General features: G+C 31.5%; 1 protein-coding gene across 1 annotated transcript in view; it reads right to left on the minus strand.

The window, feature by feature from the left end:
* Window positions 1–14,279, minus strand: part of BRIP1 (BRCA1 interacting helicase 1) — a 201,871-nt gene that overhangs the window by 107,520 nt on the left and 80,072 nt on the right. The window contains exons 11-14 of the mRNA XM_036911125.2: window positions 13,363–13,517; window positions 10,967–11,132; window positions 10,714–10,854; window positions 6,876–7,037 (exon numbers count right to left, since the gene is read on the minus strand). Coding sequence (XP_036767020.2) covers window positions 6,876–7,037; window positions 10,714–10,854; window positions 10,967–11,132; window positions 13,363–13,517 — 624 coding nt within the window. The remainder of the gene's footprint in view (window positions 1–6,875; window positions 7,038–10,713; window positions 10,855–10,966; window positions 11,133–13,362; window positions 13,518–14,279) is intronic.

Below are 14,279 nucleotides of genomic sequence, written 5' to 3' on the forward strand. Positions count from 1 at the left end.
TAGTATTAGATGTTAATAGCATTCTAATCTCAAAGTCACCATCAATACAGACATCCAATTCATTAATTAAAAACAGAATTTCATTATTTTGTGTGCAAATTTAAAGTCTTTAAATATCTTTTCTTTCTTATTTTTTTTTCTGGCTGATAATTTCCTTTAAATGAACTCTTGCCTGTCTCTTGTACCTACATTATTAAATATTCTAGAGTTCATGAATGTAAAGTAGAAGCTTGCTGGCAATGTAAACTATAACATAAGATTATTTACATAAAAAGTCATAGCACGTCATGTTGCACAAGCAACAATTTTAAGTACTCATTTTATAACTGAATTTATCTATATTTGAATATACTAATTTTCATATCAAAAAGCTTTTTTTTCAGCTATTTATTTATAGAATACCAGCTGACCTAATGAAAGGCAGAATGTATTTGTTTACACACTTTTGTTAAAGAAAGTAGTAAGGCCACTGTTTTATTATTGGTTTAACCACCTAATTTGACTAAAGGGTACAAAGATATATACACACCATACTCCCATTTAGGAAGATCTTATCCTTTCCATGTAAGTATACTTTAATGAAATTTTAAGCAGATTTGTAATGAGAATTTTTATTTCTTCTGTTCTGTTTGGGCTGATATTTTGTTGTTGAAAAAGCAATTTTATTGAGGTACAATTTACATCTAACAAATTACATCTATTTTATAAGAGCCCAATGAGTTTTCACAAATACACATACCCAAGAAAGTCCCATCATAATAAAAATATGGAATATTTACATTTTTGCAAAAAGTTCCTTTGTGCCGTTTTCCCCCAAAATTCTATGTTGAAGTCCTAACCCTCAGTACCTTAGAATGTGACTGTATTTAGAGATAAAGTCTTTAAAGAGGCAATTTTATATTTTAACTTTTAAGTATGTGATCAATTACAAGTTAATTTTTATGGATAGTTATTAGGTATTAGTATTCATTTTATCTCCCAAGGGTACACAAGTGTTTCATTTTTTGAAAACACTGCCACATCTCCATTAAACTACCTTAGCATTTTTGTTAAAAGCCAACTAAACAGATATATATATGTGTGTATATATGTATATATATATATATATACATATATACACACATGTGGATGCATTTCTGGACTCTGTTTTGTTCCATTGATATATATGTCTACTTTATACCCATACCCAAAGGTCTTGATTTCTGTACCTTTACAATAAATCTTGAAACCAGGTATTTAAGACTTCCAACGTTGTCTTTACTTATCTTTCTAAATTAAAAAAAATCTATATTATTTGCATTTTTGCAAGAATTATAGAATCATGCCAATTTCTTTTAAAAAAAAAGTCAATTGGAAATTTTACTAAGATTGGCGGGATGTACAAATCAATTTCAGGAGAATAGACATCTTAACAATACTGTGATAATACTGAGACTTACAACTAATAAATAAGGTAATCTGTACATTTATACAGATTTTACCTATAGGCTTTAATTTCTCTCAGCAATGTTTTATACTTTTTAGTGCTCAGTTCATGCATATTATATACATAATTTCATACTTCTGAATGTTATTTTAACTGGTATCATAAATTTTGTTTTGCAACAGTTCGTTACAATTATAGACATACAATCTGTTTATGTATATTGACTTTCTCTAGATTGTGAATTCACTATGTTCAGTTGTTAATTCTAATGGTCTTTCTGATAGATTAGTTAGGATTTTCTAAATATACAATCACGATGTCTGAGCAAAAACAATTTTACTTATTCTTTCAAATCTTCATATTTTTATTTCCTTTTCTTGTCCTACTGCACTGGATAAAGTTTACAGTGTTGATCAGAAGTAGTGAGAATGGACATCTGTGCCTTGTTCATGAAAGCAGGCAAAAAGAGTTCTGTCTTACAATATTAAGTAGGATATCAGCTACAAATTTTTCATAGAATCCCTTTATTGAGTTGTTCTTCACTTATATAATGAACTGGCATTAAATTTTGTAAACTACTTTATTTTCAATTTTTTATATGAACATATGGTTTCTCGAATTTATCCTGTTAATGTGATGAATTATACTGGTTGATTATTGAAGACTGAACTATTATTAGCTTCCCAGGATAAATTCCACTCAGTCATGATGTATAATCCTTTTTATATCAGTGCCTAAATTTACTAATTTTTTGTTAATGAATTTTAAGCCTTTGTTGGTCTATAGTTTTGTTTTCTTGTAATGTCCTTGTTTGGCTATGGTAGCAAATATGCATGCCTGATGAGATGGAACGTGATCCCTCTTTTTCTATTTTCTGAGTTAGGGTAATATTGGTACTTTTTCTTTTCAGAATTAACCAATGAAGGCATCTGAGCCTATACTTCTCTTTGTTGAAAGGTTTTAATTACTAATTCAATTTGTTCAACACATAATTTATTTGAACTACCTGATTCTTACTGTGCCAATTTTGGTAGTTTGTGTCTTTACAGAAATTTGTCTATTTCATATAAGCTGTTTAATTGCTTGGCATAAAGTTGAAAATATCCCTTTAATATCTTTTAAATTCAGTAGAATCTGTAACGATGTTTTCTCTTAATTCCTAACATTGGTTATTTTTCTTCTATTTATCCGACTGGTCTTGCTAGATTTTATTACTTTATTAATATATTTTAATAGTGAGTTCAGCTCTTGGTTTCATTATTTGCTTCTGTTTATTTCTTGCTTTCCTCTTTTGATTTTTGCCTTTCATTATTTCATTTCCTCTATTTGCTCTGCTTATTTTCCTCTTGTTTTTACAGATAAAGTAGAAACTTTATTATGATTTTAAGATTTCTTTTTTCTAATAAGTATTAAAATCTGTAAGTCTCCCTCTACATATAATTTTAGGTACAATGCATAAAATATGGCATTTTGTATTTCCACTACGACTCAATTCAAATATTTCAACAAATAATGGCTGAAAATTTCTCAAATATAATGAGGGAAACAAATCTACAAATCCAAGAAGCTTAATGAATTCAATTAGGATAACTCTAAAGAGACCAACACAAAGACTTTTCATTAAACTGCTGAAAGACAGAAAGCAAAAAAAAAAGCAACAGAGAAGCAACTCATCACATACAAAGTATCCTCAGTAAGATCATAAGCTCATTTCTCAACAGAATTCTGAGGCCAGAAAACAATGGAATGATAATGTTTAAAGTGCTAAAGAAAAACTATCAACCAAGAATTCTACATGTGGCAAAACTGTCTTTCAAAAAATGAGGGAGACATGACATATTCAGATAAACAAAAGCTGAGATAGTTCATTACACTAGGCCTTCCCCTACAAGAAATCCTAAAGGCAGTCCTTCATTTTGAAATGAAAGGACACTAGACAGTAACATAAAATTGTATAATCATATAAACATCTCTAGTAAAGGTAAATACATGGGCAAATATGAAGCCCCTATTATTATAATTTTGGCTTATAACTATTTTTAATTTTCTACAGGATTTACAATTACAAGAGAAATTAGAAAATACTTTGAGAAATATGAAAATGAAAACACAACATGTCAAAACTTATGGAATGCAAAGGAAACAGTGAGGGACATTTTTTAGCTGTAATCACCACTTTTTTAAAAAAGAAAGATCTCAAACAGATAGCCAAATTTTATACCTTAAGGAACTAGAAAACAAAGTGCAAACTAAATCCAAAACTGGTAGAAGGAAGGAAATAATAAAGATTATACAAGAGATAAATAAAGAATAAAAAACAATAGAGAAAACCAACAAAACCAAAAGCCGGTTCAATAAAATTGACAAATCTTTAGCTAGATTGGCAAAAAAATAAATTTAAAAAGTTGACTCAAATTACTAAAACCACAAAGAAGGTGGGAGATATCACTACCAGTTTTAAAGAGCTAAGAAGGATTATAAAAGGATATTATGATTAGTTGTATGCCACTAAATTGGATAATCTAGATAAAACAGATGAATTGCTAGAAACACACAGTCTATGAAAACTGAATCATAAAGAAATAGAGAATCTAAATAGACTTACAACTAGTTAGGAGCTTGAATCAGGAATCAAAAATCTTCCAACAAACAAAATCCCTGAATCAGGTGGCTTTCCTGATGAATTTTACCAAACAATGAAAGAAGAATTAACACCAATCCTACTCAAACTCTTCCAAAAAGTTGAAGAGTAGAGAATATTGACTAACTTATTCTACGAGGCTAGTATTACCCTGATAGCAAAGGCAGACAAAGACACTATAAGCAAAGAAAAGCACAGATCAATATCCCTTATGAATATTGATGTAAGAATCATCAAGAAAATACATGTAAACCAAATTCAGCAACAGACTAAAACAATCATATGCCATGACCAAGTGGGATTTATTCCCAAAATGCAAGAGTAGTTTAACATCAGAAAATCAAATATACAATATTAACAGAATAGAAGGACCAAAAAAACCACATGATCATCTCAGTCGGTTCAGAAAATGTGTCAATGACAAAAAACAATCAAAAAACAAGGACTAGAAGGAAACTTCCTCCACATGATAAAGTAATATATGAAAAACCCACAGCTCACATCACACTCAATAGAACAAGTCAAGGATGCCACCTTGTATCACTTCTATTCAAAATAGTGGAAGTTCTAGCCAGAGTAATCAGGTAAGAAAAAGAAATAAAAGGCATCCAAATTAGAATGGAGTAAGTAAACTGATCTCTCTTTTCAGATGATATGATCTTATAAACAGAAAACACTAAATATTCCACAAAAAATTCTAGAGTAAATAAATTCAGCCAGTTTTCAGGATACAAAATCAATACAGAAAATCATTTTCATTTCCACACACCAGCAATACAACAGAAAATTAAGAAAATAGCAGAAAGAAAAAAATACGTAGGAATAAATTTAATCAAGGATGTCAAAGATCTATACACTGAAAACTACTAAACACTGCTGAAAAAAATTAAAGGAATAAATAAATGGAAAGACATCCCATGTTCAAGGATTAGAAGACTTAATATTATAAGGGTGATAATACTACCAAAGCAAAATACAGATTCAATGCAATCCCTATCAAAACCCCAATAGCATTATTTTGCAGCAACAGAAAAACCCATCCTAAGATACATAAGGAATCTTGAGGAACTTCAAATAGCCAAAACAATCTTAAGAAAGAACAAAGTTGGAGGATTCATATTTCCTGATTTCAAAACTTAGTGCAAAACTAAATTAATCATAACAGTAATGACATAAGGACAGTTATATAGACCAATGAAATATAATAGAAAGTCCAGAAATAAGATTTTTCTTAGCATATAAAGAATTGTTCTTAGCATGTTTTTGAAGCCTAGCAAAAAATGAAATTGTTCATTTACTCAACCAGACATTTCTTGGCTTACTTTTTGTGATTGTGATTACAATAGAAGAGGTTTTATTAATGTGTTGAAATTTTGTTTTTCATTAGTCCTAGGCTTAATTATTAGTTTTCTGTAGCATAACTTTGGTGTAGATGTTTATACTCTGGAATAAATATTGCTTTCTATTAAGAATTTTAAAGATACTTAAGTCCATTTATTTTCTTTTAAAATAAATTATCTAATTAAATGTCCTTTGAAAGTAATTCTTTCAATTTATCTATATAGCAAGACTAATTTACCACATCTCTGGCTAACAAAGTACGTGTCTTGGTCCCATATGGGTTGCTATAACAAAATACCCCAGACTGGGTAGCTTACAAACAAAAGAAAAGTACTACTTACAGTTCTAATGCTAGAGAGTGTAAGATGAAGGACCCAGCATGGTCATTTTTGGTAGGGCCCTCTTCCTGGTTCATAGCTGGTCCCTTCTTGCTGGGTCTTCATATGGTGAAAGGGGCAAGGTATCTCTCTGGAACCTTTTTAAGACATTAATCCTATTCATGAGGATTTTATCCTCAAAACTCAAGTACCTTCCAAAGACCCCACTTCCTAATATCAATACCTTTGGGGGGTTAGGATTTCAACATATGAAATTTGGGAGATCCATTTGGACCACAGCAGTATGTATATAGACAGAAAGACAGTAGAGAGCCAAAAGTATCAATATTGCCATTCAAATATATTACTTATGTATGTTATTGTCCTTACATATATAGCTGCCCATGAAAAAAGGCCACTCTCTACATTGGAATTTACTTAATTATGATATGTATGATATTACTCTTAAGAGTTGTGTGTGGTTTTAGTGCTTTGAATATTAGAAGAACTAAAATATTCTATGTAACTCAACTTAACTCAAGAAAATAGTATTAAAAATTGGTGATTCTATAAACAAGAAAATTCCTTTCTTTTAGCCAAATACATGAAGTAAAAAAATGAGCAACAAAGCAATTTGACCTAGATTCAGATTATTGAAACATTCAAAAGTATAATTTATTAACATCAAAAAGAATGCTCCTTTCTTCCTCTGTTGACAGAAGCAACTGCATCAGTTGAGGTGAGTAATAATGTGGGTAACTGTTGAACTATACTGTGTTGTATACTTGAAACCAATATAAGATTGTATATCAAGTACACTTCAATTAAAAGAAAGAGTGCTCCTTTTTCCTTCAACTATGAAAACACCAATCTGTCCCTAAGGATAAAAATCACATACATATATATATGATTGCATATCAATGATACTTAAATTAAACAAAGAAGAAAAAAAAATCGACTACATATTGACCTCTTACATAATTAGCATTGCTTGAAGACTTTAGTATTTTAGACTAATCAAAAAATAAGCAAAACAATATATGGTATTTAGAAAACCACTTTTCCCTGTTGCTTCTTACCCTAGGAAGCATATCATAGTTAATCCCAGTGATTTTTTTAAAGGCAAAAGAAACAGTAAATATTCCCTTACCTTGTATGATGGCAAGAAACACAAAATTCCTTGGCTCATAGTCTGGCACACAGATAACAAAAGTGCTCCCACTTCATCCTGGAATTCAAATGTTTCTGTGTGCTGGAAAGTAGCACAGAGATTCCTACCCTTAGGGCCTGATCCAATTGTGCCAATCCAAACCTAGAATATATATATGTCAGTATTAGAGTTATGCCTAAACTAGCAGGCAAATTGGCATTTACATGTATGTCAAAGGAAGACCAAGCAACAGATTTAGAGGAAATTTATTTTTAAATTGTTGGAGTTTTTTCTATCACTTACAATTAATTATATATAGATCTAACTTATTGAAGTTTTACTTTAGGCAGACCACTGAATTCTCTTAGAATTTTACCCATTTCCTCAATGCTTTGCAAAATTAAGCATATAACAAAATTTTGTTGGATGAGGTAAACAAATTAAGTAAACATCAAAAATGATTCCAAAATATTAGAGGTGTGTGCTGGTATGATCTGATAAAGGGAAATGTCTACAATTCAACTATGACAGGAACTACTCTTTCACAAATTCACCAGTGCTCAAAGATCTAGTCATAGAAAATCAGACACACCAAATTTTAGTTATTTGTAGTAGTAACTCAACATTCATAATTGAACTAGTTTTAGTGCCGTTAATCTAAGAGAAAGAACAAATTTTATTAATAACCGAAAGACAATCCAAAAACCTTAGACTGTTGAGAAATGTAATAGTCCTGAATTTCAAAATGAAGCATCAGATTGAGATAGATTTTGCAAGATGATATCAGATGGACACCAGTTTAATCAGCTTTAACCAAATGATCACCTAGCAATAAACAATAAGACAGAACTAATATTATGTGTTTCCTGATATGATGCAATGGGAAGTAACAATATCACCTATGTATATTCTTACCAAACTGTTTAGCCTGAATCCTATCATCAGGAACCAATAAGATAAATCCAGATTATAAGACATTCCTCAAGATAACTGGTGACTTGAATTCTTAAAAAATGTCATGGAAGACCAAAAAAGGGCAAGAAAATTGTTTTAAAGACATGAAAACTGAATCCAATATATAATACTTATTTGGATCCTGGATCAAGAATAAGAAAAATAAGCAGATATAAAAGACATTTGGGGAATAATTGGAGAAATATAAATAATGACTCTATTGTATCAATATTAAATTTCTTGGGTATGATTGTAGTTATGTACCTGTTTACATGCCTGGGTTACATACAGGATTATGTACCTGTTCTTCAGAGAGCCATGCTAAACTGATTAAGGGCAAAGAACCATGATGTCTACAAAATTACTTTCTAATGGTTTATCCAAAAATGTGCATTATACATAAATATGTCTACATATAGAGACATATAATATATACATATATTAACATTTTGCAGTATTTCTCTTCTCTTTCTCATACACACACACACACACACACACACACACACACACACACACACACACACATAAGTAAAATGTTAACAACTGATGAATCTAGGTGAAGGGTATAAAGATGCTCTCTACATTAATACAACAACATGGATGGAGCTAGAGGGTATTATGCTCAGTGAAATAAGACAGGCAGAGAAAGACAAGTATCAAATGACTTCATTCACTAGTAGAGTATGAAAACAAAGCAAAACTGAAGGAACAAAATAGGAGCAGACTTACAGACTCCAAGAAGGGACTAGTGGTTACCAAAGGGGAGAGGCCAGAGAGATTGGGTGGGGAGGGAGGGATAAGGGGATTAAGGGGCATTATGATTAGCACACATAATGTAGTGGGGGTACAGGCAAGGCAGTACAGCACAGAGAAGACAAGTAATGACTCTATAACATCTTACTACACTGATAGACAGTGACTGCATTGGGGGGAGGGCAGTGAGCACTTGATAATACGGTGAATGTTGAAACCACAATGTTGTTAATATGAAACCTTCATAAGATTGTATATCAATGATACTTTAATTTAAAAAATAAAATATATAAAATTAAAAAATTAAAAGACAGATGATCTTTTATCATACATAAATTTTACATTTAATATAGTGGGATGTATCAACTGCTTGCTTTGTTTTATGCAAAAAAAAGAAAGTTGGGAACAATGAGTAGACAAACAAAATGTGGTACATACATACAAACAATGAAAATTATTCAGTCTTTAAAAGGAAGGAAATCCTCACTCAAGTTACATGGATGAAGCTTAAAAACATCAAGCTAAGTGAAATAAGCTAACCACAAAAAGGAAAATACCTTATGATTTCACTTACATGAGATATCTAGAGAAGTCAAATTCATAAAAACAAAAAGTAGAAGAGTGGCTACCATAGGCTAGGAGGATGGGGACAGAGAATTGTTTAATAGAAAAAGAATTTCAGTTACGCAAGATGAAAAAGTTCTACAAACTGGTTGCACAATATGAACATACTCAACAAGCCTGAACTGAACATTTAAAAACGTTCAAGATAGTAAATTTTACATTATGTAAATTTTATCACAATCAAAAAATAAAGTCTTTAAAAGTTGGGGGAAATATAACAGAATTCAACTTAACTAGCATTATATTATTTTATTATGATTCAATGACATGACTGGTTAAATTGGCCTTTGTGTACTAGATTGAGAATATAGAGCCTATAGTAACATCCTTGTGAGAAAATATATGCTGACTTTACTAATAACTCCCCATATTTTTTTGAGCCTCTAAAGGAAGCAACTTGAAAATGTGGAACATACGTTTTCTCCCACTATTATTTACAGCAATGTTCCCAAATAGGAACACTGGCATTTTGAAAAGCCCAATTCTTGGTTTTATAGGAGCTCAGCATTCAAGGCCCCTACCTACTAAATGCCAGTAGTTCCTCCCAAGTAGTTGAGAATGTCCCCCAAAAGAACTAAAATTGCATTAGGCACACAGGTGGTATTAAGCATGTAGATAACTGCTTTAAGTTACTTCATAAAAAGGAACAAAAGGCAGATTGGCAAATGGTAAGTCCTGGAAATATTAAAATAACATTTATATGGTATCATTATAAAAAAATCAGTGGTTTCATATCAGTACTTCTAATTCATTTCAGATATTCAAACATGTGCTAAACACTTGCTAACTAATGCCAAGTAGTAATCTAGTTGCAGTGGGAGAATCAGGACATAGAACAAGAAGGATTCACTGAATCTAATGGAAAAGATACACACATAAATAATTATACAATAAGAACTACAGTAAAGATACTGAATTTTGGGGTTCTTTTTTAACTTTTATAAGAAACCCTAAACCTTATTTAAATGAAGAAACTGCAATACAGTCTGCATCCAAAGTGTATTTTTACTCACTGAGTTGAAGGAATGCTATTTATTAGTATTTCTTTTATTGATACTACTAAATAACTGATATATTTTCTTTTATTCTAAAACTGAAATATTGAAGAAACAGACTCATAAATAGAACAAACTAGTGGTTGCCTTAGGGGAGGGCAAAATAGGTGAAGGGGATAAAAAGGTATAAACTTCTAACTATAAAATAATAAATAAAGTCACAGGGATGAAAAGTATAGCATAGGGAATATAGTCTATAATATAATAATTTTATATGGTAACAGATAGGAACTATGTTTATTGTGGTAAATATTTCATAATGTATATAACTGTCAAATCACTGTGTTGCAAATCTTGTACCTCAATAAATATTATATATATATAATATATATATATATAAAGTTGCACTGTTGAATTTCCTATCAGGGTCTGTTTGCTGGTACTTCTAATTTGTTTGTATAGAATTATATTGAGGTAAAAAGACTGAAAGCCTTAAAAAAAAAAATACTAACCTGTGAGTTATTAATGATATGATTAGCTTCCAGTTGGATAGTAAATGTAATGCCAAGCTCTGATGAAAATGATTTCATTGGAGATAATGTCCCAGATGTCAAAACAATTGTCCAAACTTTGCCATTAACATCTGAAAATGCCTAATAAGAAACATTAGACACATGAAATCATCTTTAAAAGAATCAAACACATTTATTTAATTGTTGGTATTGAGCAAGAAGATAGTTTTCATTTACAACATGGTAAGCTTACCACAGCTGGATTTAAGCACCAAAAGTTTAGCACATTAACTGCAGCTTTCTGTCTTAAACATTTCTTATTTTTTGGTAGAGCAAAGAACCCATTTTTATCTGAAATATCAGTCTGATATATCCAAGAGTAAGTCTGCTGAATAGCAATTTTATAATCATCCGCAAATCTAGATGAAAATAAAACAGTAATTAAATGGCAAAACTTTATAAAACATGGAATTGTCCAGCTACATACAACATAAAAACCAATTATTTAATAATTAAATTGAGAGTTCTAGCATATTCCCAAAGATAACATTCTTCCCACCAACAACCTCCACCACTAATTAAATTCAATAATTCTGATAGAAAATAAGCCTTTAAATGTTAGAATCAACACCCTCTTACAGAGATTAGGTATCATATAGCAACATGTCAAAACTTATGGACTATGACTATGTTGCAACATCACATAAATCTTGGTAGAATCAGACTTTTAATCTAGGTTTCCTAACTGCTAGTAGAGCTCTCTGCACTCTATGTAAACACCATTAGTTACAAAACAGTTAACAATATTAATGTTAAAGACATTAAAAAGTGGGTTATACTTTTTCATTGCATGAGAAAACACATCATTTTTACCAAAAGTTTAGGAAACTGTAACATTTTAAAGTTCCTTTAAAATCTAGGTCTCCATCTTCATCTATCTTCAATGAAGGTACTGAACTAGATAATCTCTGTGATCCCATCCAGTTTATATTTCTTTCAATAAGAAGCGATAAATTTCTAGGCTTAAACAGAATAAAATGTGGTATTCTCTACCATGTCCTCACAATAATATTGACTATTCATTTCACTCTTAGAGAGATCAGATCTCAAAGTTCAAGTCAGGGACCCTACAAACTGTGGAGAGAATTTTATTAAAATACTGGGAACTAGAAACTAAAATTCTTAGAAGAAAACATAGGGGAAAATCTTCATGACATCAGATTTGGCCATGTTTCTTAGATATGCCAAAAAAACAAGCAACAAAAGAAAAAACAGACAGAGTGGACTTCATCAAAATAAAAATCTTCTATGAATCAAAGGACACAACCAAGAGAGTGAGAAGACAACCACAGAATGGGAGAAATATTTGTAAGGCATATATCTGATACAGGATTGATATGTAGAATATAAAAATAACTCCTACATCTCAACAAAATCCAATTCAAAAATAGGCAGAGAACTTGAATAGACATCCTCCAGTGAATATATACAAATGGATAATAAGCACATAAAAAGATGTCCAACATCTTTAGCCATAAAGGAAATATAAATCAAAACTACAATGAGATACTACTTCACAACAATTAGATTGACTAAAATAACAAAGACATATAATAGATGTAGGCAAGGACGTGAAAAAATCATAACCCTCATACATTGCTGGTGGGAATGTAAAATAGTGCAGCCACTTTGGAATACAGTTTAGCAGTTACTCAAACTATTAAACATCAAGATACTATATAACCCAGCAATTCCACTCGTAGGTATATACTCAGAAGAACTGACAGCCTGGACTAAAACAGATCTTTGTATACCAGTATTCATAGAAGCATTATTTACAACAGCAAAAAGGTGTAAACAATCCAAGTGTCCATCAACATAAGAATGTAAGCAAAATATGGTATACACATATAGTGAAATATTTTCCAACCACAAAAAGGAATGACATTCTGATACATGTTACAAAATGGGTAAACCTTGAAAATACTATGCAAAGTGAAATAAACGAAGCACAAAAGAAAAAATATTATATAATTCCACTTATATGAGGTACCTAGAAAGGGAAAATGGACTGGGTGGAGAGGAAAATGGGAAATATTGTTTCATGGATATACAGTTCCTGCTTGGGATGATGAAAATTTCTGGAAATGGATAGTGGTGATGGTTACACAACAATGTGAATAAACTTAATGCTACTGAAATATACACCTAAAAATGGTTAAAATGGTAAATTTAACTTTACGTATATTTTACCATAAAAAAAAAATAGGAACCAGGTATTACTATAACTTAAGGGGTAGTGTGTGAGGAGTTAGATCTTTTTCACCTTCCACCTTTCATTAAATAGAGGCTTTATGTAATAAAAAAGAAACTTTCTGACAATGGAAAAAACACATCTAAACTACTTAAAAGAAAACTAACGCTTAAAGTCAGTCCTAAGTATATAAATTAAATGCTGAATTAAATGCATTTAGGTACAGATTTCAATAATATTTATTTAATTAATAAATACTAATCTCAATTGATCTGAGGCTGTTACAATACATAAGAGCAATATTTACAGCACTTGTTTACGATTATCCTATGTACTCATGCAAAATCAGTATGTATTAAATACATGCTAGCCTCCATTAAGATACCTTGGCTTACCTGCTATTTTGCCTAAAAAGGTACTCAAACACCATAAAAAGTCCTTTGAACATTATTTGAGTTGAAGTGCTAATAATAGGTACTTCTCTTGCCTCCTCTTTACCATGAATTGGTGAGGCTTTTTCTTCTTTTTGAAGAACAGCAGAAAAATGTCCCTACAAGAAATTACCACATTAAGTATACTGCGGGGAAGGGAAAAGAGGGAAAACAAACTTCTCGAAACTATAGTGAATCCCAAATGAAATATATGTTCAAATTTTGGGCAAACATTATTAAAACAAGTGCTAAAAATATGTTTTGAATTCCCATACATTCTGATATCCTCCTTAGAGTCAAAGATATTTTAATAATAACCTACACATTTAGGTGGATCATTGCTTCTCCAGGCAATTAGAATATTATTTAGTGCCCTTCAAAAGTAATGAACTAAGATTGGGATCATGGGAAGATGGCGGCATGAGTAGTTCAGTGGAAATCTCCTCCCAGAAACATGCATATTTATGAACATACAATAAATACAATTATTCCTAAAAGAGACACCAGTGGATGCAGTACAACAGCCAGGATACATCTACATCTGTGAGGACTCAACATCACATGAAGAGGGTAAGATACAAGCCGCGGCCAGGCGGGACCCAAACGCCCCCACCACCCCAGAACCCAGCGGGAAAAAAGGAATTGGAACTGGGAGGGAGTGAAAGCCCAGGACTGCTAAACAACCAGCTCTAGAAATTCGCACCCAGAACACAGACACAAAGTGCACGGGGTGCTGGATATTAGAGAAACGGAGAAGCAAAACCTGTGGGCAGGTCCCCGCAATGGGCGCCCCTGAGACAAAAGAAAAGCGAGTGCTTTTTGCAAGTCTTAAAGAGACAGAGAACCCACAGCTGGACGAAGTAGTCCCGGCACACGTAGCC

Source organism: Manis pentadactyla, chromosome 4 (assembly GCF_030020395.1).
Source record: "Manis pentadactyla isolate mManPen7 chromosome 4, mManPen7.hap1, whole genome shotgun sequence".
NCBI lineage: Eukaryota > Metazoa > Chordata > Mammalia > Pholidota > Manidae > Manis > Manis pentadactyla.